At 53.6% G+C, this 24,867-nt stretch overlaps 1 protein-coding gene and 1 long non-coding RNA gene across 2 annotated transcripts in view; both read left to right on the top strand.

Annotated features, from left to right (window-relative positions):
- Positions 1–1,126: 1,126 nt before the first annotated feature.
- RTN4RL1 (reticulon 4 receptor like 1) overlaps positions 1,127–24,867 on the top strand; it is a 72,096-nt gene continuing 48,355 nt past the window's right edge. Inside the window, exon 1 of the mRNA XM_025476135.3 lies at positions 1,127–1,587. Coding sequence (XP_025331920.1) covers positions 1,575–1,587 — 13 coding nt within the window. The 5' untranslated portion in view covers positions 1,127–1,574. The remainder of the gene's footprint in view (positions 1,588–24,867) is intronic.
- On the top strand, positions 2,558–24,838 carry LOC112677562 (uncharacterized). Its single transcript, XR_003147072.3, has 3 exons — positions 2,558–2,875; positions 3,142–3,273; positions 24,402–24,838. It is a non-coding gene; the product is annotated as an uncharacterized LOC112677562 (long non-coding RNA).

Genomic DNA, 24,867 nt, shown 5'->3' with positions numbered 1-24,867 from the left:
TTTCTTCCATGCACTGTCTCATCTGGACTTTTATCATTTGGTCCGTATTAACTGTAAACTCCAGAATGGCAGGCTGAATCCTGAGGAATAGTAACGCTGTACACAATTGACCCTCAATAAATGTGTGTTGAACGAGTGACTTGGCCCACTGTTTTTCCTTTCCCAGGACCCCTCTTATCCCAGGCCAGTAGGGGGTGCCCCCTCCACCCAGGATCTCGCCTGCCTGAACCTTCTATTTTCAGCCCAACTAGCCCCCTGCGGGACCACTTTCCAGTCGATGCCTCTTCCATTTTCCAGGAAGCCCCAGCTGGGGTCTGTGTAGACTGAAGGGGATCAGAGACCCCGCCGCCCCAGGCGGGGATAGCCCACCTTAAGCCCCACATTGATCCTTCTCTTTCTCTAGGATTTGCAACTGGGCCTTCCTGAATGCTTGCTGCAAGGACTAGACCAGCCTGGGTGCGCGCCACACCTCCCCCCCACCCCCAAAGGAGCAGTATCCTGGGACGCGGGCTGCGAGGCTGCTGGGTTTGCCGGAGCTGTCCTTGGCAGGGAGGAGCCGTCGAGCCTCCGAGAAGGAAGCAGAGCCGGCTAGAGAGGATATGGGCAGGGGTGCAGACTTGTGATCGGGGTCTCTGGGCGGCAGTCCTCTGGTCCCAGCCCTTGGGCAGAGCTCACGCTTCCAGCTGCCTCTCTCTGACCTCCAGCCGCGAAGGGCGAGCGGGCGGGGGTTGGGCTGCGGGTGCGAGCTCCAGGAAGCCCGCGGGGCCCGGGAGGGGCTTTCGAGTGGCCCGACGGCCGCCCGGGGTTGGGGCAGGTACTTGGACCGAAGCGGGCCGAGGATCGTCCCCGGGGGCGGACGAAGCGAAAACACCTTGGGAGGCGGCGCCGCGCGGCTGAGCGCCGCTGCCCTGGGAATAGGACGGCGCTCGACACCGCGAGCTGAGAGCACTTTCATAAATTTTGTATGGGAGGCGCTCCGTGAGCGGGGGCGGGGAGCGGAGCGAGAGGGAGGGAGCTAGCGAGCCAGCGAGGGAGGGAGGAGGAAAGGTGGGGGAAGCCGGGGGGTTGGGGGAGGAAGGGAGGCGCCCCGCTCCGCGGATCGCTGGGTCCTGCAAACGCGCGCCGGGCGCTTTCCCCGGAGCTCGGCGGTGCGTGCGAGCGCCCTTTTGCAGCAGCCGCGGCAGCGGCGGCCCGAGGGGGCGGAGAGGAGGGGGCCGCTGCCCGGCGGCCGGGTGGCCGGGGGGCGGCGTCCCCCCTCAAAACCGCCTGCAAAGAGCTCGGGGCTGCAGAAGCAGGCCGCCGGCTCCGCGGAGCAAGCGGATTGTCCCGGGGCTGAGCGAGCGCGCCCGGCTGCCAGGCAGCTCCGCGGTTGCTAGTGGGCGCCGGTGCCCTGGGCGCAGGGCTGGGGCTCACCATGCCCCTGAGGGGCCAGGCTGCCGGGCACAAGCGGATCCCCGGCTTGCCCCCGCCTCGACGCGCTCGGATTAGCTGCAGCCGGCGCCCAAGGATTTGAATCCCGACTCCGGGAGGGAGCGCGCCTAGGCCGACCTCGGAGTGGCGGCCCCGCGGCCAACATGCTTCGCAAAGGTGAGTTGGAGCCGAAGGGGCAAGTTGGAGTTGAGTGCGCACGCGGCAGAGCCTCGAGCCTCGGAGCCACCCGAGAGATCCTGGCGCCGGAGCTCCTGGCCGGGGAAGCAGCCGCGGGCGGGCGGGCTGGCGGGCTTTGCGGGGACACACCTGCGGAGGGTTTGCTGCTGGAGCTCGGCCCCTGTCGGTGGCCGGTTGCGAGACACGGGATTTGCACCATGGATCGAACGGCCAGGCCTAGGGATCTGGCTCGGCGAGGTCATTTCGAGACCACTGTGAGCTACCCATGATGGCAGGGGAGCCGGCCTTTTGGGACCTTTGCTTTGCCATTACAAAGTTTTGCAATTGCCGGCTCCATCTCCTGCGCGGGCACATGCTGCCAGTTCTGCCGCTTTGGCGGGGCCGGGTGCAGCCCGCGCTCCAGGGCGGCCAGCGGTCAGTCGCCGCGCGGCCGGGGCGCTCTCTGCGCGCCCTCGCTTCTCAGGCGGGGCCAGGACGCGGGCACCTTCCCTGCAGTCCTGCCTTGGTCCTCAGGGACGGGCTCTGGGCACGCAGCAGCCCAGGGGAGGTGGCTAGCGCCTGATGTCCGGCTCTTCAAACTTTCCTTATGCCTGAAGCAGAGATGGGAAGGTGGGGGCCGTGCCGGCTGTGTGCCGGGCAGGTGCGCCAGGCTCAACTTGGAGAGAGCTGGCCCCGCGACAACCTAACCTCAACCCCCGCTCCCCGCCGCAGCCCGGCTCACTGAAGAGCGTTGCAAAGTTGGCGCGGGTGCTGGGGAAGTCCCGCCGCGCCCCCACGTGGCTGCCGCGCGGGGAGCTGTCCCCAGGGCCCAGGGAGGGCAGGTGACCACGCCGTGAGCCCGCAAGCCCGGTCTCCCGCTGCCCCGGCCTCTGCGTCTGCCTCCCGCCCCTCCCAGGTCTGGGCGAGCTGCGGCGCTCGTCGGGACCCTGTCGTCTCTGGGCCGGGCCGGGTGGACGGCGAGCCGCGGCGGCAGCGTCTGGCTGCCCGGGCCCTACGGGAGCTGGCAGAGGCGGGAGCTGGCAGAGGCGGGAGCTCAGGTAGTTGAGGGGCCTGATCCCTGCGCTCCGCGCTCCTGCCTTAATCCGCCCCTGTTTCCATGGCAACAGACCGAGGTGTCGTAAGCACAGGATTCTGACCTCACAGTAGGATGGGGAAGGAGAAAACGGGCAGGGGGAGATGGCGGAGGAATGGGAAGCGGAGTCCCTGTAGCCCCAAGATAGGCGGGGCGGAGCAGCTGTGGGGGTTGTGGAAGAGACCCCACAAGCAGGTGGGACGGGTGGGTGAAGAAACCACACCTTCACTGGACGCAGTAAGGGCTATGTGGTGGTCCTGGCATGCTCAGGCCTGCTACCGGGAAGCCTCGGTTGCCCCATCGTGTCAATAGTCACAAACTTGTGTGTGACTTGTGTCTTCCTCGTGGGTTGGGGCAGTGCGGGGGAAACGCTCACTGCCTCTTTCTGTGTGTGGGAAAAGTCTCTGCGGCCGGTCAGAGAAACCTCTTCACTGATACACTCGAGTTCCTTTTCCCTGCAGAAAGGGACTTTAAAGTCGTTTCAGCAGCTAGCGGTGCTGGTCAGTTTCTGCACACAGAGGGTGAATTTTTACAGAACCGAGTAGAGGTCCAGGCCTGAGAAGTTTGGACCTGGAGTGTGTACACTTGCCCTGGTGAGTAAGGTTTCCTAGGCAGTTTTAAGAGACCACCATGTTGGGGTTACTGGGTCTGTGGTGGAGATAATAGAGGGGAACTGACATCTCATTTTCTTTTTGGTCTTTTTGGGCAGTTTATAGTTAAAAATGAACCACAACGCAGCCCGTGTACTTTATTTACTTGGCTTAGGTACCCAGGGTGGCTTGAGCAGCCTCCAGGAGCCTTTCTCCCCCATCCTTGCTACCAGAGACCCAACCCAGGATGAGCCCAGTGCATTCTGGGGGCCTCTCCAGGTGGAGAAGGCTCAGTTGCTCTGTTTCAGAGGTGGTCACTGGACGCTTGGCAGTCATGTATTCACCACTTAGGCTATTTTTCCCTTCCTGCATGGCTTGGTTGGTGAGACCAGTTCTACCATCAAAGAGGTTTCCACCTGGATGGCTTGAGGAAAACAGAGCAAAAAAGCCCATTTGCTGGGCGAGGCTCAGCTCCAGTGGCCCTGCAGCCTGATGCTGGTACATTGTGTGGGCAAAGGACTATTATTTTGGTCTTTTGCTGGGCAGTCTTCTCTCTCAGCCCCTGGTCCTGATCCCTAGGACTTGTTTCTTTGATACACATATACAGGACACTGGGATTCTCTGTGTGGATGGATTCTAGGTGTGTGCTCAAAGCCAAAGGTATGCCTGAGGCTAATGCCAAGGGAGGTGGCCATTGAAGTTTCTGTTGCTTGAATTATTCCCCAAAGCTCCAAGCAAAAATGTGATAGGGTAAGTTCAGACAGTTGTTGCAGTTTCCCTGCCTATCAGCTGCAGAGCCCTGCATAGGGTCCTGGACCTGAGGGAGTTTCATAATCTCTGTTTGGAAAGGGATTTAAAAAAGCAAAGAGCGGGCAGCCCCCATGGTGCAGCGGTTTGGCGCCGCCTACAGCCTGGGGTGTGATCCTGGAGACCCAGGATGGAGTCCCACGACGGGCTCCCTGCATGGGGCCTGCTTCTCCCTCTGCCTCTCCCTGCCCCCACCCCCCACCGTGTGTCTCTATGAATAAATAAATAAAATCTTTAAAAAAAATAATAAAAAAGCAAAGAGCAACCATCCCTAGATTCTGAGGGTAGGATGGAAGAGAAAAACCCTCTTACTTTTCTGTAAAAGGGTTAGGCTCATGGTCTTGATGATGGAGTAGTACTTTGCAGAGTTAGGAGGCTCAGTAGTCTGAAGCCCCAGAGGAAGAAGGCGGGTATAGGCATTGGATCATAAGGGTCATTGCTCTGATTTCTGGTTGTCTTATTATAGCAAGCTGGGTGCTTTCTCCTGGCAGGACATTTTAGGAATTGAGGGTGCTACCTTGTTTCTCTTAGTGAAAGGATTCTAGTGGCCACAGCCACACCTCTGTGAACCAGAACAGCCTGAGTTGTCAGTGGATCCTGCTGCTGCCAGTGCTGGTAGTTGAAGGCTTCAGCAGCTGTCTGCCCTCTTTTCTATCTCCTGGCCTACCCTGGCAGAACCAGGGATATAAAAAGCAAGCCTCTGGTCAGAAATGAGAGGCAGACAGGGCAAGCCAGGCCCAGAGCCACCTAGCACCATCCAGGAAGAAAGGACAGCTTGTTGGGGGTTTTGCATTGCCAGAAGTGGCCTGCTTAAGGTCAGGATCTATGGTTTTCATTTTTAGAGCTATAAAAACAGAATGCAAATCAACAGCCTCTGGGCTAATACAGAACCTATCCTTAAAGTTTTTGTCTTGTTAAGCAAGGAAATAGAGTGCCAAATAGGCTTTGTTAAGTGGCAGTCTAATTAATAATTTAAAATCTTGTAGCTGTCTTTCATTAGAATTTATCTGTATATCAACCACAAAATCAGTCAAACACACTCATTTATAAGTTAATGCCATCTTTGAATAATTCAGCAAGAGCTAGATTAAGGCCTGCAATCCAGTAAGAATCATTTTGTTCTTTTGGTTTCCATAGGCAGATGGGCTGGCCTGGTGGCTGGATTGGGTCTCCTTTGTGTGAAGAAGGGGAGGCAGAGGGAGGAAGGGACCGTGGGGTTGTCAGTGCTTGGTTGATTTGAATTCAGAGGTTCCCTAGGTGACCTGAGAGTATCCAGGTGGCCCGGTGTCAGTAGGCTCCCTTTCTTGGAGGTACGTGCCTCATGGTCCTCTTTAGCTCTAGCAAGAGAAGAGAAGGGAGGAGTATTCCATGGATAGCCAAGACACTCTTCTTTCTGCTGCAGAGGAGGTGTGTAAAGGGGAAATCTAAGAGCCTTGCTCGGAAGGGTTGAGTTGTGAGGCTTTTTTATCCCAAATCCTGGTGCAGAAACGAAATGAGTCTTCCTAGCCTCACTGTATCCCACCCAGGGAATGCAGCCTAGCCTGTTGGAACCAGTGTCACTGAAATGGTTTCTTTCATTGGGAGCCTCTGGGATGCTTCTTTCCTCAAAGCTCCTGGTCCTTATGCCAGAAAAGAGAAGCCAAAAGGAGAAATTTTAGGGGAAGCCCAAGACATACGAATAGAAGAAGAGAGGCAAAGTGAGTGGCTAAATAAAGCTCGTGCCTGCATTTTCTCACCAGTAGCCAGAAGAAAAGCAAGGAGAGCTGTGCACCGTTTCCCTCGTGAACTCAGATCACATAGCAAATGTGTTTTGGTTCAATTCCTGTCATGCAAATGCACGACCAAGTCCTCGCTGCACCACCTAGGCCCATTTTCTACAGAGAAACTGTTCAGGATGCAAACTCCCAGCATGGGCACACTGGCTCCTGCACCTCAGGAAGCTATCCTGGAGTTTCTAATCTCTGTCTCAGGCCACTGATCCTGAGCCCTCTGGAGGGTTCAAGGGCACTATTTGTGAACACCAAGTAGATAGCTAGAGCAGACAGTGGACTTGATGCCAGGAGAGGTTCTTGGCCAAGTTTGAATAGGGGAAGTCTCATTAGGAAGAGGAAAAGACAGGGGAAAGGGGGGTGTCTGTCCTCTGACCTGTGTGGCAGAGTTGACAGCAAATGAAACTGAGGACTGAGGTTTGTGGGGTGAATCCAGCTCCAAACTTTGGAATCACAGCCTGAAAAAGGACAGAGAAGTTCACTTGCTGGAGATGAGAAGGAGGGGGCAGGCATCGTGAAGGATGTCAAGAACAGATCTGTTTGGTACCATCTGCAGCAAAGTAGTGGTTAAGGTTAAAGCAGAGAGGAGATGACAGGGAGGGAACAGATGGCCAAGGAAGCAAAATAGCTGGCGAAACGGGAACAGAGCCTCCAGGGACAGCAGAAGGCAGGACCTCCGCGCAGAATGCCGGAAGCAGCCCTTTCTCGGGGTGCGCTGGCCAGGCCACCCTGAGTAGAAGTGAGTCAGAAAGAGGAGTGGGGTAGAGACTTTGGGGTGAGAGCTTCCTCAAGGCCTGGGACAAAACCTAGGGAGACATGAGCTCCTAGATGAGGGGGCCCAGAGCAGGGACCTCCTTGGATGCCTTTGAACTGGGGAGAGGAGGCACAATGACTTTGTGTCCATCACTAGAGCAAAGCTGAACCATCTTGGGTCTCAGAGCATGCCTGGTTGGCCCCTCCAGGAGGAGGTATACATGCTAGCTGGAGACAGGGGTAGCAAGGATCCACTTGTGCCAGTCCCTGTCCATGCACTGGCAGTAACTGCTTATAATTAATTACTGATGGGCCAAGCTAAGTGTACTCCATGCTTTATGCCATGTAATCTCCACAATCACCCTCTGAGGTCAGTCTGTACTGGTCCCTGCTCTACAGATATGGAAACTGAGGCACAGACCAATGAAGTGCCTTGCCCTGGGTCACTCAGCTGGCACATTGTTGAGTCACAATGCAATACCAGATCCATTTGCCACCATGCTCTTTCCCTTGATCTCTTAACCCCTAAGCTCCATTATCTCACATGCCCATCTGCCTTGAATTTACATGACATTTGTTTTGCAGGGTGCTGGGCACTGATGAATCATTTGTGTATCTTGTTACAGAACTCCCTGGTAGTTCCCATGTGCTCCCCTTCTGGTGTACCTCCAGGAGTGTCTCTGGCTGGGATCTGGGGCCCCAGGACTGAGCCAGGGTCTCACCTGTCCTCTTTTTCCCTACCCTTCTTTGTGTCTGGGCAGTCACACCCTCACCCACTCCCTGCCGCTTCCTGCTGCAGTGTCTTCATTATAGAGATGGCATAGTGGGCCAGTACCGTCCTGCCTGCTTTCATGCCCTTGAGAAAGGCTGGAACACCATTTATTTGGGAGCTGGGCCTTCCCCATGTGTTGCTCTTCCTGGCTAACCTGGTGGACTTGTTAACACAGCCACACTCAGACTGGCTGGTGCTTGTATGGGAAGCAACAGCCCCAGGATATGGCCCATGGGGATGGTAGCTGACAGGCTGCCCCCCCCACTTTTGGAGTTCTCCTTCACTCCTGGGATGGTGTTCCTAGGGCCCGGCCCTAGTCTGTTAGCTGGAATGTAACTGCAGAGCTCAGAACTGTCCAGAGCGGACTTCTCCTTGCCCCTTTTCCAGCCATGGTTGAATTCCAGAGGCCAGTTTCCCCTGTGGTTTGGAAAAGAAAGATGATGAGTTGAGGCAGAGAATCTTGGTGCATGCACCCAACCCACGGGTCCTGGAGCCCGCGTGGGCACCTCTAGCACGGCATTGGTGCCATCATTGGGCTGACGAGCTAGTCCGTGGAGGGCCTCCAGGAGTGAGCTGGCCAGGGCTCTGCACCACATGGCGGGAACTGAGCTTGGGGAGCTGGCGTGTGGCTCCCCAGTGGGGTGGGGCACACTATGTCTTCTCAGGGACAGGCCACAGCAGACCCTGGAGATGGGCCTCTTGGCAGCTTCCTGGGCTGATACCAGAGGGCCATGGCAGTGTAGTCAGGGTGGGTGTACAGGAAATTGCGCCGAAGTCTTCCCAAGTCAGGAGGAAAGCTGGGCTCCCAACTCTCAGCCCACTGAGGTGGTGTGAGGGTTGGTTTCTGCCTCTAAAACTGCCCAAGCAGTTTGCCATCTCTCTCTGGGCATCTGTGCCAACCCATAGTGAAGGGGGCCTTTACATATGGTTATATAGAGAGATTCATGAGGCCCTAGGGGGAAAATTGGCATTTTTCTTACAATGATTTATTTATAGGGAAATTGGATGATGGGGATATGGAGGCTAAGGTGCCTCCATTAGTGAGAAGCACACAAGGCAGAAAGCCTTGTTCTGTATTTGACATTTAGTGGGGCGACTCCTACCAGGGAGCTGCTTTTTCTTTTAGAAGATTTTGCCTTTCATGTTCTATTCATGGGCTTGCCTGAGCGGGCAGGGAGAAGGAAGGAGCGTGCCGAGCAGTGGGCCAGCCGGCCTAGGGGGCAGTAGGGCCCTCCAGGTCACTCCATGGCCAGTGCTGGGCAGCCCGGGCAGGCCCTACGTGGGGGAAGGCGGCGCTGTTCTGCACTGCGGGCCACCTCCTTGGCATGAGCTGCCTGCAGCACACCCTTTTGTGTTTACTCTCCTGTCTGTCTCTGTTTTCACTGGCCACCAGGCTCTGCCTCTAACCGTGGCTCTGTGTGACCCTGGCTCTGGCTTGGCCATGGCTTTTTCTTCCTAGGGGCCATGGGGTTGCAGAAAAAATACCAAAGTTGGAGTCCCAGGCCTGTGTTAGGTTCCATCCCTGTGGCTGACTCTGGGGTATGTTCCCTCCTCCTCTCCAGACCTCAGTTTCTCCATCGGTAATATGACTAGGTTGATGGCTTTTGAAATGTTTTTCAGAAATAGAACAGGTTTTTTTCAAATAATACCCACTGTCAGAGCCCAGAATATAAAAAAGATAGCGTCAGTGGCCCTGGTCAGAGCGGAGGAGAGGGGCCTCTAACCCTGACCTCACTGACACCCTGACAGCCCCTCCAATGTAGAGACTGAGGAGTCTCCCACAGCTCCTTTTGGACCCCTTGTGACCACCTAGCTCTCTGAGGGGAGCTGTCTACACTTGGCATCTCCTAGCCCTCACCTCCCACCTCACTTCTCAACCCAGACTTCAGGCTGTGTCCTCTGTCACTCGACTGTCACCGCTCAGGCTTGACACTGACCCTACCACCCGTCTTCCTCATCTGACCTTCTGGTGGCATTTGACTGTTGGCCGTAGTTTCCCCTTGGCTTCCCTGATGGCAGCTCCCCTGGTCTTTCTCCTAATTTGCTTGCCCACAGAGCAGGCTGCTCCATCGCAGCCTTCTTTGCCAGCTCCAGCACTTCTTGCCATCCTCAAACATGGCACCTCCACAGGCATCGCCCTGGGTGCTGCTGTCTCACCCTTTGCTCACCTCTGGGGAGGGGTCTGAAACTCCTTCCCCATTTCCCCCCATCATGATGTCTGGTACCATCAACCTCCCAGGCCCCCTCTCCTCAAGACTGTATCCATCATGAACCCTCTCACCCCACCCCTCCCCGTTATTCCATCTCAGAGTGCCGCCCTTTCCCCTCCCTGCCTCCACCCTAGCCCGACTGCCTTCTCCCTGACCTTATGGGCAGCAACCTGCCACCGCTATTGCCTTCACTCAATCCAGGTTTTGCTCTGTGGCTATATTCTACAATGCCACCTGCTCTCATCCCTTCCCCTGCTTAAAACACCTGTGGAGATTTCTTTTTCTTCAAGGGGTGGTCCCGACTTCCCAGCTGGATGTCCCATAATATCCTGTGGCTTCCCGGTCTGTATTCAGCCTATGTTATTGCAATTACTTTTATATCCTCTACCCTCCACACTGGAAGGTAGGTTCCAGGAGGAGACTGGTTACTGTCTGCCCCCTATCCCTCCAGATCTGCTCTCTGTCCCAGGAGGTTGGCCTGTCCAACATCAAGAATGAGCTCCCCCACCCTCTTGCTTCCAGTGGGGCTAAACCAATGGTGAATTGCCATGAGTTCTCCTGCCCCTCCATCATCCTCCAAAGATTTTCTCAGAAGTGCAGCCTGAAATAAGGATTCAAGCGTATATTTGGGAGGCATCCTAGAAAATGCCAGTAGGTGAGTCGGGAAGTGAGACAGAGAAGGAAAGAAGCCAATAAGGGGCCCGTGGTTGAGCAAATGAACACTGTGGGCAACAGAACTTAATCCCCCCTAGGGAACTTGGGGGTACAGTTTAGGACATGCACCTCTAAGTTATCTCCCTGAAGGGAGGGAGCAGGGGTATTTATACACAGCTCCTATCCATCATTGGCTGAGTGTTGTTCCTGGTGTAGGGATTAATTCCCCCCCCTCCCACTTTTGGCCTGCTCTGTGGGTGAGCAAAGCCAGCTCCACTGCTAGAAAAAGCCCTCAGGCAAAGAAATGCAGGTTCTGCCAGTTGGAAGTCAGGCTGGTGTGTGCTAAAATGGTGAAAGCAAGGGATAGGCAGGCCTCCACAGCATCTGCTACACATTTCCTGCCAGTGGAGGAGCTCCAGGTTCAAAAGAGCTCCCTCCCCTCATCCTGAGGGTGGGGTGGAGGTGGGGGCCAATGACAGGATCTCTTCCGGTTTCCCTGCCCAGATTCTCTGAGTACTATGTACTCATCAAATTAACTACCAGGGGACACCTGGGTGGCTCAGTGGTTGAGCGTCTGACTTTGGCTCAGCGCATGATCCCAGATTCCAGGATCGAGTCCCATATCAGGCTCTCTGCGGGGAGCCTGCTTCTCCCTCTGCCTGTATCTCTGTCTCTCTGTGTCTCTCATGAATAAATAAATTAATCTTTAAACAACAACAACAACAACAACAACAACAAATTAACTACCAGGACCCAATCAAAAAAGCATCCTGCACAAAATAAGATATAGCACGTAGTGACATTGGGTAGTGTTGAATCAATAATGTCATGTCTTTATGAATTAATTAGAAATGCTGACTCAATGATCATACACAATCACAATCACTAGTTTTGGAACCCAAAAAACGTAGTACCAAAACCTCATTTTTAAATAGTTCTGTGGGGCGCCTGTGTGGCTGTTGGTTGAGTGTCTGACTCTTGGTTTCTACTCAGGTCATGATTTCAGGGTCATGAGATGGAGCCTATGTCAGACTCCATTCTCAGGACGGAGTCTGCTTAGGATTCTCTCCCTCTGCCCCTCCCCCACCATTTTCTTTAATTGAATTGTTTTGCATAAGAAAAATCAAACCATGATAGCTTAGGGCTTTAAAAAAAAGGAAAGAAAGAAGAAGAAAAGAACAGAGGCTAAGTAAAGTACAAAGAGATCTCTTGTAGCTGTTGAGCTGCTTCTACTTGGGAAGAGCTCTGCAGGCCCTGGGAACAAGTGCAAAGGCCCTGAGGCAGCAGCCTTTGGCAGGAGCATTCTCAATACACTACCTGGCTGCCTCTGGGGCTGGGGCTTTAGTACTAGGAACCAAGAGAACATACATTTTTTTTTTCCGAGTCTTACAGCTTTCCCATGCAGTGCTTCATTAAAGGCAGAAAAGGCCAGTCTTTTTTTTTTTTAAAGATTCAATTTATTTATTCATGAGAGACACAGAGAGAGGCAAAGACACAGGCAGAGGGAGAAGCAGGCTTCCCATGGGGAACCTGATGTGGTACCCCATCCCAGGACTCCAGGCGGGATCACACCCTGAACAAAGGCAGATGCTCAACCGCTGAGCCACACAGATATTCCAGAAAAGTCCGGTCTTATTGGCCCAAGTTACAGATGAGGACACTGAGGTTCAGAGAGGCTACGTGGCTCATCCAGGGCCCAGGGCTGCTGCTGCCTCACCGTAACCCAGCTCTGTGCCTCTGTGGACCCAGGAAGCCAGGAGGCACAGAAAGACGGGCCAGCTGGACCACAGAGGATGTCTAGCAGGACGAGAGCTGTGTTGGGCAAAGAAATAGCACTCTTACTCTGAAAAGTTTAAGGTGTCCTTGGCAGATTTTTATGGGACAAACTTTGCACTATTGATTACGTGGCAAATAAAAACCTCTTGTGGGCACTCTGGGCTTCAGAGATCTGAAATGTTTGCCTGAGACTGGCCTGAACATGAGGAGATCAGCCAAGCTCAAGTGGTCCTGGGGTGAGGAGACTATCTGTTTTGTCTTCTCTCCAGTCCATGAAAATGACTTGTTACTTCAAACTGCTTCTTTTCCTTTCAGGGAGGGTGGGTGGGCTCCTGGGTTGTTGCCCAGGCCCCAAGCCTGCAGTTGAAACAGAATCTCTGAGCAGAGGGAGAGAGGCCAGAGTAGTTCACAGGACCACACTTAGGAGAACGCACCAGCCAAGGGGGACATTGTGCCTCCAAACTGTGGGAGGGCAGTTGGCCCTGGGGCTCCCTGGAGGTAGGTGTGGCTCTCATCTTCCTGTAATTGGCCGGCCACTCCTTGTGAGCTGCTATTTCTGCCCTCAATGGACAAATCTGATTGCAGGGATTCTGGGTAGCTCCTTGGAAATGGGGGATTATTGAGAGATGAGTGACTGGGCCTCCAGAAGCCTTCCAGGAAAGGGAGCAGCTCTAGGAAGTAGCCATGTTTCTGTGGCACCTCTCCTTCCACCCGACCCAGCAGCCCCTGCTTCTGCCCCACTGTCCATGACTTGTCACCTTGTACCACTATGGTCACTCGGAGCTGCTTGCTCTTCAAGGTGGCTTTTCACCTCCTCCACTGCTAATTGCCTTACATTCTTTGTATCCCAGCCTTATTTTCCAGAAGGAAGACCTCAGGCGAGCCAGCCATGTTTTTCTATGTTGTAGATCACAGCCACCTATGAATTGTCTATCCATAGATGAGCTGGCTGCCTTTTATTCTGTCAGCCAAGAGGAGGATGGGAGGTGTCTCTCCATTTGACAAACATTTAACAACTATCGAGTGCCTGCCTACTGCTGGCGTGGCACTAAGGATGAAGCAATGAATAAAAACCAAGTCCCCTGTTCTTATGGAGCTGGCATTCTAGTGGGGGGAAATAGACCATGAACAATTAACTGGATTCTGTCGGGTAGGGATAGGTGCTTAAAGGAAAAGCCTGTTAGAGGGTTAATTAAGGAACAGAGGGTGACTAGAGAGGTGTTATTTTAGAAAGATTGGGAAGGCTTTCTGTTAAGGTGACGTTTGAACAGAGGCCTAGGTAAAGGGAAAGAGGGCTCTCTGCAGCTATCTGACCTGCTTTTGCTTGGGAAGAGCTCTCCAGGCAGAGGGAATAACAAGTGCAAATGCCCTGAGGTGGTAGTGTTCTTGATACAATACCTGGCTGCCTCTGGGGCTATAGACAGGGCTGGCATTCTGAGGTCTAGCCCATGAAGTAGTGTCAGGTTCCTTTGGAGAGAGGACTAGAACTTGGTGTCAGTCCCAAGTTCATCAGCCACTTGACTAGGGGGAGGAGCCAAAGTACAAACCAAAGCAACAGTATGGCAGGAGGAGGAGTGGTAGGTCTAGGGATCCCCTTTCCCATTAAAGTCAGATACTTCTGACTCAGCTGTTAACATGGCCCAGACTGAAAACAAGGTCACAGATCAGTTCCCATAAGCCCTTCCCTTTTACCCTGAGCATGAAACACAGAACTTAGTTCTGTCTTTTTCATTTATACATCAGCCTTTTCTCCCCAGTTAGGCCATCATCTCTGACCAGGCTTGAGCCCCTGTGCTCCCTTGTAGTTGTTTCCTAAATAATCAAACTCTCACTCTGGACCAGGCACTGTGGGGAGTGAGTGGTAGGCTGAGGATCCATCCCCATCCCGGAAATTTACCATTTGATGAAAGAAGCCACACACCAGGAGAAGTGAAGTCTAGGGTAGGGTGATTTTCGGGTAAGGTGTTTTCGGGCCTATGGCGCAGGTGGCAGGAGGGGAGGTCCCTGCTCAAAGGCATTGTGGGTGGAGGAGGGCCTGGTAGGGACAGGCAGAGTGGAAAGGTTGGAGAGCAAGCTGATGACTGTATACAGGCCATGTTGGCTGTTCCTGGCCTGGGGCAGTGTATCAGTAGAGCAGATTGAGGGGAGCCCAATTGCTTCAGAGCCCTAAGTTCCCAGGAGGAGGAGGGTTGGTTTACTCATCAGACACTGAGTAAAATTTTTGAACTTCCCTAGTAATGCATACACATGACAGAAAACATTGGATTGGCCAGAAGAAGAAAATCACAATAATCCTACAACCCAAAGAGTGAAGTGTGGGAAAGCTAATCCCACACTTGGGATTGGTGCATTTGGGGTATCCTGTGTGCTTTCCTGTGTTCATAAAAATGTACCCTGTCTTGTTGAATCTATAGTATACTATAGTATATCTCAAACACTAGGTTAAGTAATTTCTAGGTGGATAATTTTTTTTTAAGTTTTATTTAATCTCTACACCCAACATGGAGCTCAAACTCACAAACCCAAGATCAAGAATCGCAGCCAGGTGCCCCTCTAAGTTGGTAATTCTAAACCTATAGAAATGGCTACAATGGCTACAAAATGTTCCATCCAATGACTACCTGTCCTTTCAGATTGTGCACAGAGGCTCTTCCCAGATTTTTGCTGTTAGAGGTGTTAGCTAACACCTGTGCCACACACCCATTTGCTGTGTGGGCTTCTGAGTAGGAGAAGGAAAAAAGTGTGAGATGTCAAGGTCTACACAGGGAGCCAGGTGTGTGGAGGCCATCATGGTATGTCAGTGACACCCCTTAGGTGGGCGGGCTTGATACTACCCAGTAGCAGCCAGCTAGACCTGATGATTCTGGTGATTTGGAGAGGAGGCAGGTCCGTGTTTACGTGTGCACACATGCGAGTGTATGCGTGCATTGGGGCCGTGAGTGTGGCCTAGGTCTCCAGTGAAGCAGGCTGTGGGTGAACCAAAAGGAAAGATATACAGAGGCGTTATAATCCCTTGGGGTGAGGGTGGCACCCAAAACTCCTGAGGATGGAATATGAGGAAGAGCATACCCCTTGCGTCTGGTTTGGACCAGGGGATTTGTGTGATTTTGACAGTTTTGTAGGCTTTTTATATTTGGTGCTAGAGGGGACCTTATAGCTCAGCTGAGAAAACCGAAGTGCAGAGAACTGCTGTGGCTTGCCCAACATCACACAGCATTAGGAGTAATGTGTGCTCTAGATTGCCCCAGGCATGCTGCATTGCTGGCAGGTAGCATTGGTAACATGCCCCTATTTGTCCAGGACCCCATCCCAGACTTTTCCTGTACCTCTAACGCAGCGGGGCACACAGTGCTGGTGGCTATCCTTGCTAAGTGGAGGCTGGTAAGGAGAGATCATTCCAGGGGTCAGTGGACAAGCCCTCCAGGTGGGTAGCTTAAGCACACAGGATCTGGCCAGACCCAGGTTCAAGTCCGGGGAATGATCTGATTTCTCTGAACTTAAGTTTTTCTATTTGTAAAATGAGGCCATTGATAAGAATACCTGACTTGTATGGTCGTCAAGATTAAACAAGACGATCCTGATAAAATTCTTGGTGCTTGACTGCAACAGGAACTCTGCCAATGCTGCCCTCAATGTTAGCAGTAATAGCGAGAACTTTCTATGTCATCCTTCCTGCAGGCCAAGCCTGACTACCCTGAGAAGTTTTGCCTCTTTGTGACCAGGGCTGAGTCTGAGTGGTCAGGTCGACATGGGTCACTTTGGGCAGAGGGGGCCACCCCATCTGGAGAAGACTGATTCTGTCCTGAACTCCCTGCTCCCTCTGCCCCAGGTCAGGGAGAAGTCCCCTAAGGCGAAGCTGGGGAACAATGGAAAGCATTCCCAAGTGGTTTTCATTGGCTTAGAAAGAGGAGATGAGGGATCCCTGGGTGGCGCAGCGGTTTGGCGCCTGCCTTTGTCCCAGGGCGCGATCCTGGAGACCCGGGATCGAATCCCACATCGGGCTCCCGGTGCATGGAGCCTGCTTCTCCCTCTGCCTATGTCTCTGTCTCTCTCTCTCTCTCTCTCTGTGACTATCATAAATAAAATAAAATAAATTAAAAAAAAAAAAAAAAAAAAGAAAGAGGAGATGAGGTTGGGGGCTACCCCAGAAATCCAGTCCATCACCCAGCAACCCATCACCTAGGCCCTGACCTCTACTCAGCTTACCTCTGCCTTCTCTTCAAAACAAGGTCTCCTCAGTCAGAAAGGAAAGCCCAACCCCAGCCCAGAGCCTTGGTCTCTTGACCTGTGAAATAGTCACTGCTTTTTGCCTGGTTCCTCTCCAACTTATTTCTGGTTTTCTCAGGTTTTCCCTCTGTATCTGCAGCAGGTGAGAGCAAGGGCTGTGGAACAGGATAGGCGGGAACCAGGGACCTGCTCTGCCACTTTCCAGCTGCCTGACCTTGAGCAAGTGCCTTTAATTCTCTGGGCCTCAGTTTCATCGTCTGAACTATGGGGCTAATGCCACCTGCCTCTTGGGGTTCTGAGAATTCTTTTTTTTTTAAAGGGGTTCTGAGAATTGTTGACAACATGGATATGTAGTACCTTCCTGGCATGGAGCAAGGCCTCAGTGAGCCACTGCCACTGCCCTGTCTTCATCACGCATGCCCATTACTCAACAACTGTGTGCCAAGGGGACTTTGAGAACCAAAATGAGCGCCATAGTCCTCTCCTCAGTGGCTTTGCCTCCTCTGCCTTTTTTCTACATTGTAGACCCCCCTCTCCTTTGTTCTAGGCCCTACCTTGCCCTCTTGTAGGGGAGGCTGGGGGTGTATCAGGCCGCAGGGGGTCTTGGGACTGTGGGATGCCTCAGTGTCTTTGCACTAGGCTGACATCCTACCCTCTTTTCAACAGGCTAACAGTCTTGGGAGGAGAAGGGTGTATCTGGGGAGCCGGCCCTGGGTGGAGCCCTCAGAAGCTTCAGGGCAAGCTATGTCACCTTCCCTAGGGAGGAATCCAGAAAGGATTTCTCTCTCTGGCCACTTCCTTGAAAAGAGCAGGATCCTTGAGAGAGCCATGGAGGGAGAGAAAGATCTGAGGATCCCTGCTGGCCAGGGCCCCACACCCCTGCCACCCACCCCCTGCCCTTCTCAGAGATAAGGTGTGGGCCCTTCCCTGTACCTTCAATAGGAGGTCCTGCTCACCTGTCCAGTACCCCAGCCTTCCTCCACCTGCTGGAAACTGGCCAGGGTAGTTTTCCTAACGGGCTAGCCACATTACAATCTCAACAGAATTAACAAAAAAAAAAGAGAGAGAGAGAGAGAGAAAGAGAGACACTGCGCAAAGGCCGCCGCAGTGTCTGCCAGGACCTAAAATCTGGTACTATCTATTTTTTAATAATTGAGGGTAATAAATATGTATTTCTTTCTCCTCACCACCCCCCATCCTCTGCAGCTTGTCAGCTCCCTGCGTCTCTCCTCTGATCAGACCAAGTCTTCCCCAAGCAAAAAAAAAATCCTTTAAGCAAAAAGGATTAAAGCCTTGAAAGTAGGTCTGCCTGAGCTCTCCCCTACCCCCTCCCTTACCCTTCCCTGGGGTTGGCGGAGTCAGGCCCCTCTAGGGAGCTAGGGAGGGGGGAGCAGAGTGGTGGGTGGTGGAGCATGGGGGGGCCCTCCCGAAGCGAGGACCACACCATCCTCCCTCTCCACAGCCTATCCAGTTCCAGTCCCAAGCTAGCCTGGGGGAAGCAGCCCAGTCCAGCCGTCCTCTGGCTCCTGAGGACTGAGGCCCCCAGAGTACAAGGACAGAGGAAAGAGGGTTTTGGTCTCAGACAGCCCCAGCTGAGCTTTGCAACCTGGCTTTGCCCTTCAGCAGCCTGTATGACCTTGGAACAGGCCACTGAACCTCAGTTTCTCAACCTATACAATGGAAATATAAACTAGCTATCTAACAGAGGATCAAGTAAGCCAGCCCAGTGCCTAGCACGTGGTAAATACAGAATAAACTAAAATTATTAGTGTTATCTTGATCCAGCTCTTCTCAATCACAGAGAGCAGTCTGTAATCTCCCCCATCCCATGGTACTCCACAGTTCCCAAGGGCCTGCCAGGCATACCTGTTTTCATGCAGTGTTGGCAACACCATGTGAAGAGGGAGTTGAACCCAAGGCTGGGTGGTGTGGTTAGGAGCCTTGCTCAAGGATGCTGGACTAGGAGGGGACAGAACTGGGACTTAAAGTGGACTTGTATCCCCTCCTCCACTTCCTGCCCCAATATGCTCTCCTCTACCCTCTGGGGCTTCCTATCTGGCACCCAGTGTCCCCAACTCTAGGCCCATGAATGCAAGCAGGAACTAGCCCTGGGGAGGCCAGTGCCCAGGCAGGTGTGGCTGATGCTTGGCAGACCTGCCTTCCTTTCCCTGAAGCTATCAGCCTTTCGGTTCTGCTGAGGCAGCAGCCCTGGCCCAAGTGGGCCTCCCTCCCTCTGAGCTGGGCACCTGCACACAGGGCTGGCTGCAGATGGGGGCCCTGCTATCCCTGCACCCACCCAGGCCCAGAGCTGCTAGCCTGCTTTCGGGGTCAGTGCTTGGCCACTTGGCCTCTAGGGTCCCACTGCCATTCCAGGGGGACAGCTCTGCCTTGGCTGCTGTGGTCCAGAGCTGGGAGAGGAGAGGCAAGGCCCTGAGGCCGGAGGGCAGGAAAAGCTGGGAGGGAGGTGGCTATTTATAGCCGGCTTTGCTTTTGTTCCTTTCCAGCAATGCTTCTCTTTAAATAGGAGCAGGGCTGAAGGCTGCAGCTCTTCCCCAGCGCCTGTAGTCAGCGGCGCATGCATGTGTTCTTGTGTGTGTGTGTGTGTATGTGTGTGTGTGTGTGTGTAGGGGGTTATCACACATGTATAGAGATGGAGTGGGGTGGACACCTTGGTGCATTTGTATGTGTGTGCAGGGATGGGATGAGGGCATGGTTCGCTCTGTGTGTGTCTGTATATGCAAATACATACAAAGGTAGAGATGGGTGTTCTTTGTGTGTAAATGTGTGTGTGCCAGCTTATACATGTGCATGTATGGATGTATGGGGATGGGACAGTCCTTTGTATATGTATGTATGTACATTAGTGGGCACACACGTGATGGTGGGTGGTCACTCCTTACTGATGTGTGCATGTATGTGGGCATATGTACACATATCTATGTATAGATGGAGCGGTGTGGACAGGCGCGCGAATCTCCCTGCAGATGTAGAGTGTGATGTAAGCAGCTCTTTAGGGTGCGTGTACATAGGTGTAATAGGATTGTTGGAGGACGGTCATGCCTTTGTGTGTGCATGTGAGCATGTGTCACCTTGTCACCTTGTACATCTGAGTGGAGGGGCTGGAAGGGCATGGCCGCTCTGGTGGGGCGAAGGCTGCACTTCACCCCCAGTGGGGCCTGTTCCGTGTGTGGAATAGTAAGTGGGTGACAGGAGGTGTGCGTGTATCCGTGTAAAGAGACTTGGGGTCCTATTTGGCTACCCCCGGCAGGCAGTTTCAGAGCCCTCCCAGAGCCCCTCGCTTCGGTGCCCTCTGCTCCCAGGGCCGCCAGCCGCCGGCGGAGCGCGGGCGACCCGCGGAGGTCCACCCCCTCCAGGCTCTGGGGTGGACCGGTCTGGCCCCGCATCCAGCCTTCGCGGCCTCCACTTCCCATCCGTCAAATGGGAGAGCGGAGCGCGCTGGGGGCTGCGAGGGGCTGGAAGCCACGGCCCTGGTGGCGCGGCCTAGCGGGACCCGGGCGCTGGCCACGGCGTTGGGCCGGGGTGGGTCGCGGGGGCCGCGGGCACCACCGTCGGGCGCAGCGAGCGCGGGGCGTCTTCGCCGCCCCCGTCGGGTCTCGGCGCCGGAAAGGTAGGAACGGTTCCCAGGGCGGGCGGCGGCTCCCGGGGCCGTAGCCCGGATGCGTCAGCGCGGCCGGGGGGAGCTCCGCGGGGAGACCCTCGGGGAGGGGAGGGGTCGCGGGTACCAGGGGGCGCTCAGGGGGCCCGGGCCCGGGGCGCCGCCCTCGCCCTCCGCCGGCCCCGGCCTCGCCCGCAGCTCGGGATCGATGCGACCGCCCTCCCCGCCCCTCCCCCAAAGGCCAAACAAAACATAGTAAATATTTAATCCGGGCCGGGCAGCCAGGGAGGCCTCCCCGCCCCCTGCGCAGCCGTCTGGCTCCTCCGCGAGCCCGGGCAGCTGCTCTCAGTGATGAGGCGGGAGTGGCAGGGATCGATCGCGTCCTGGGCGGGTGGGGGTGGGGGGCCACCGTCCTCCCTGGGCCCCAGACCCAAGCAGACCAGTGCCCTCCTAAGAAGGCCTTGGGAGGGCATCGGATCCAGCTCCCCCACCGCCCCGCCCCTGCCCACCCAGAACCGAGGGTACTTGTTTGCGATTGTTGTGCGGTGGAGGTTGGGGGGAGAGGCAACCCCAGGGAAGGGAGCAGTGAAAGTGGGGGGCGTCCCAGTTCCTAGGCCAGACCTGGCCTCCAAAGCCTGGAGGCCCCAAAGCCTGCAGGGGCCTTGGGTATGGTCACAGTGGGGCAGCCTCAAATAGAGAAACTGGCAAAATACTTCGGTGGCGTGTGCTGCAGGCCTCCAGCGCTGCATTGCCCTGGAGGATACCTAGAGAGGTCACCACGTCTTTGCTGTTCATTCGTGCAACAGATGATTATTGAGCACCTACTACGTGCCAGTCAAGCTGCACCCAAGGAGATGTACAAGGCTGGGTCTGCAGAGAGATTACATTCTGAAGGAGGAAACAGTAAATAAGTAAACACATAAGGTAGTTTCAGATAGTGGCTGAACTTAGTGTAGAGAGTAAACTATAATGTGAAAATGCGTTTGGCCAGGGAGAGGAACTACACTAACTCTGGTGGTTAGGGAGGGGAACCATGACAATACGCTGAGGCAGAAGCATCCCTGGCCGTTTTTATGGGGTGTGCAAAGGCCCAGAGGCAGAAAAGAGACTGGTGTTCCAGGTTAGGGCTGGAGGCTGGAGAGGCTGGAGTGTCGTGAGTGGGGAAGTAGCCAGTGGTATATCCCGAAGGGTTTTGTAGGCTATGGGAGGAGTTGGGACTGTATTCTAAGCACAGTGCGCAAAGGCATTACAGGTTTTAAGCAAAGGAATGGCATGATCTGATTTACATTTTTAAAAGCTTCCGCTGGCTGCAGTATGGAGAATAGAAGCTAAGGAATTAAGGATAGAGGCAGACTGGCCAGGTTTGGGATGGGAGGGAGCCGTGTTGTATGAGAAGAGAGAGTGGTGCCCTGCACAGCTTGGGCAGTGACAATTAAGTGGCCATGTAGGCCTCTACAGATGAGAGGGGCCCCCAGTAGCCGGCTCCTAAGCTCCTGCCTTGGAAAGTCCCACGGGACCGAACAGAGGCCCAGACCAGGGGTTGCCCCTATCCTATCTCCCCAACTCAGACTCCACAGTGGGCAACCCTGGAAGTTTTTTAAGGAGCATTAGAAAATGTTGACATGTTTTTTGAAACAATTTCAGATCTGATATCTCCGCCAGATTGAGTTTGTAGCCAGCTTTATTGTTTAAGCCTGCTGGGATTTCATCAAAGGCGGCTGCTGTTTACCCAGAACCATTTCATTGGAGAAAACAGCAAACAGACTTGCATTTCTATCTGATTTCACTTTTTCCCTTTTCTCATGAATTTAAGTGCTTGTGAAAAGCAAGGCTGATAAGGCAAAGCTGTGAGGATCAAACCCCAAGGAGGGGGAGCTCAGAAGGATCTCAGCTGAGGTCTATTAGTAGAGCAGAAAGTTAGGGGTGGCTGGCTGCCCCTTGGGGGCTGAGAGGCACTCCTGGCCAGCAGCTGGCCCTCCATAGGGTGGCACTGGGGAGTGAGGGCAGGTGGGAGGGCTACCATGCACCCCCACCCTGGCCAAGGCTTCTAGGCCATCTCCTGGTCTTTTGTCTTTACCAGTTTCCAGACCGTTCCACACACTGGCAACACAAAAAGCTGAACATCAGCTCCCACCTGGGAAGCAGCGATGACCCAGCCTTATAGATGGGTTCAAATGAGACAGTTGAGCTTGCCTAGGAAAAGGCTGAGTGAGGAAACAGATCAAAAGGCAATGTAAGCCAGATCATGAGCATGCCAGGAAAGTTGCCTTCCTGCACCTCCTGTGCCAGCACTTGGGACCCAGTCCGTTTTCCTGCCAAATGGCCTGAACCAGGGCAGGGTAGGGCCTAGGGACTCTTGTCACAGGCTGGGTGCTCCCTCTATCTCCTCAAGGAATCTACACTAGTATTATCACCATCCGACTAATAGGATCCGATGCCTTTAAGCAGGCCTGTTGACCCAGCAAATGATTTAGCCCAATGGGGGAAACGCTGTTTCTGCAGCCTATCAGGAGAAGGTGTTCTAAGAAATTTGGGTTAATGTGCCTTGTTCAGTTGCTTGAGCGACAGCTAGTTAAGTGCACGGGTTGCTTGGCATACAGGCCATCTTTTACCAGTTGTACATTAGACACACTTATAAGGTCAATCGATTTGAACCAATTAGCAAGAGGATAAGGACTTGTTTATCTTTAACTGACTGTAGATCTTGCAGCAATGCATCTAATAGGGATGATACAGATACAGGGTGTTTTCTCAGTGCTGAGAACTGGGCATAACCAGGGTGCTCTACTTGCTTTATGGCAGACGTCCTTCCATCCATAGCCAGAGTCAAGCCCCTCATCTCTGGGATGAGCCACTAGGACGTGAGCTAGGGAAGGGCAAAGGTCTTGTCCTCACTCAGCCAGTTCTGCTTGTTGAGGCTTCCCTCCCCTGCCTCCTTTCACAGAGCTCAGTGGGCCTCAGTGGCTTGTTTTGTCCCTGTCTGCTTAGGGATGGTCCCAGGCTTCCTGTGAGAGCAGAGGAGCCACACATTTCAGGCATGGGGCTGTGCCCAAGGGCCTTGCCAGTGTTTGCTGCCATTTATGGAAGGCCTTCATAGTCTCATGTAATCTTTACAAGCCCCCTTCCTGACTACCACCTGCCCCCCACCCAACCCAAGTATGTATTATTCCTATTCCTAGACAAGAAAACTGAGTCCTGGAGGTGGGAGGCCGCAGAGTCTACTTGTGCGATCCGAGCGATTTGCACATGGAGCTGGCTGCTCTGGAGTCTAGTGTCTTTTCACCTGACTGGACTGCCTGCCGCCTTCTTTAGGTTAGCTAGGAGTGGGGGATTTTTCCAAATTGTGGGTTTGGGAGGAGCAGGTCCACAATGAGAGGATGCAGTGGGTTCTTTGGCATTTTCTGGCCTGAGACTCTCTGGGGACGAGGGTAAGGAAATTCAGAACATGGGCAGTTTGCCCTGCTTTTGCCCCAGGAAGGGTCAAGCAGGTCTCTGGCTGGGAGAGTTGTGGGTCTGTCCTAACAAAGTGGGTGTGGGCACAAGGGAGCTTCTGTTCTCTGTTCCCTGAAGCACCCCATCTCCAGCCCAGAATCCCTGGCTCCTTCGTCAGTACCCCTTAAAGATCAAGGGGAGGCCACTTCATCCCCTCAGACTCCTGCCACACTTCCCTCTCAGTGCCTTATTCTCACACCCAGTGTCTCTGACTGCACCCCAGCACACACTCCTCAGAGGCAGCAACATCTGCTTTTACCCCAGAGACAGGGACATGTGAGTCACAGAGTGGGACCAGGGAGCAGGAGCTGGATTTTCCTGCAAAGAAGTTTTGGGTTTTTTTTTTTTTTTAAGATTTTATTTATTTATTCATAGAGACACAGCTAGAGAGAGAGAGGCAGAGACACAGGCAGAGGGAGAAGCAGGCACCATGCAGGGAGCCTGACTGGGACTCGATCCCGGGTCTCCAGGATCACACCCTGGGCTGCAGGCGGCGCTAAACCGCTGCGCCAGGGGCTGCCCTGCAAAGAAGTTTTGACTGCAAGTGTCCCAAGGTAGCCAGGGAGCTGGAGGTGGGGGGTGGGAGTGGGGGGAGGTGAGGATGGCTTTGCTCTTATTCCAGTTCTTTTTTAAAAAATATTTATTTATTCATGAGAGACACACAGAGAAAGAAGCAGAGACAGAGGCAGAAGGAGAAAGCAGGCTCCTCGCAGGGTGCCTGACCAGGACTCCATCCCGGACTCTGGGATCATGTCCTGAGCCAAAGGCAGATGCTCAACTGCTGAGCCACCCAGGCGTCCTGCTCTTATTCCAGTTCTGCTGCACTAGCTCAAAACAGTGGACGAGCCTTCTTGGAAAATTGCTTCAGATCTCACAGCATTTTCCTCTTAATAGCCTCGGTGGTGGTCAATCCTTGACCTTTGAGGGTCAGTTTGATTTTTTGGAAAAGGCCAAAAGTAATTTGAAGCTGTGTGTTGTGAATAAAGGGAATGAGCAATTTGCGGAATGGGGTTTGTTTTGTTGTTGGGATTTTTTTTTTTTTTTTTTTTTTTTAGGTTAAAACCAAGATGGGACTCAAGAATTTGGCCAGTTTTCTCACAAGGAAGTTCTGGAAGTGTTTCTTTCACATGATGGCATTACCCTGAAATGGGGGCCTGGATCCAAAGGTGACCACTTTGCTGGAAGCTCAGGGGAAGGGAACTGATGCCTTATTGAGCTGCTGCTATGTGCCAGACACTTTACATACATTATCTCAACTGCTTGAAATCATCTTTGGAATAAGGCCAGTCTATAAAAAAAAATTTCATAAATAATCCATTATCTTGCTTATTCTTCGGAGCAATCCTATTAGAATAAGCACTGGGCCCATTTCACAGGCAGGGAAATTAAGGCTCGAGGAAGTTAAACAACTTCCCAAGGCCACGGAGCTTGTAAGTGTCAGAGCTGTGGTTTGGAACCCAGATTTCATTGTCCCCGAACTCAAGGCCAGTTCTTTTTTTTTTTTTTTTTTTTTTTTTTTAT

Source organism: Canis lupus, chromosome 9, assembly GCF_003254725.2.
Source record: "Canis lupus dingo isolate Sandy chromosome 9, ASM325472v2, whole genome shotgun sequence".
In the NCBI taxonomy this organism is placed as follows: Eukaryota; Metazoa; Chordata; class Mammalia; order Carnivora; family Canidae; genus Canis; species Canis lupus.
Note: the sequence above shows the minus strand (reverse complement) of the source record. Positions and strands in the feature narration are given on the sequence as shown.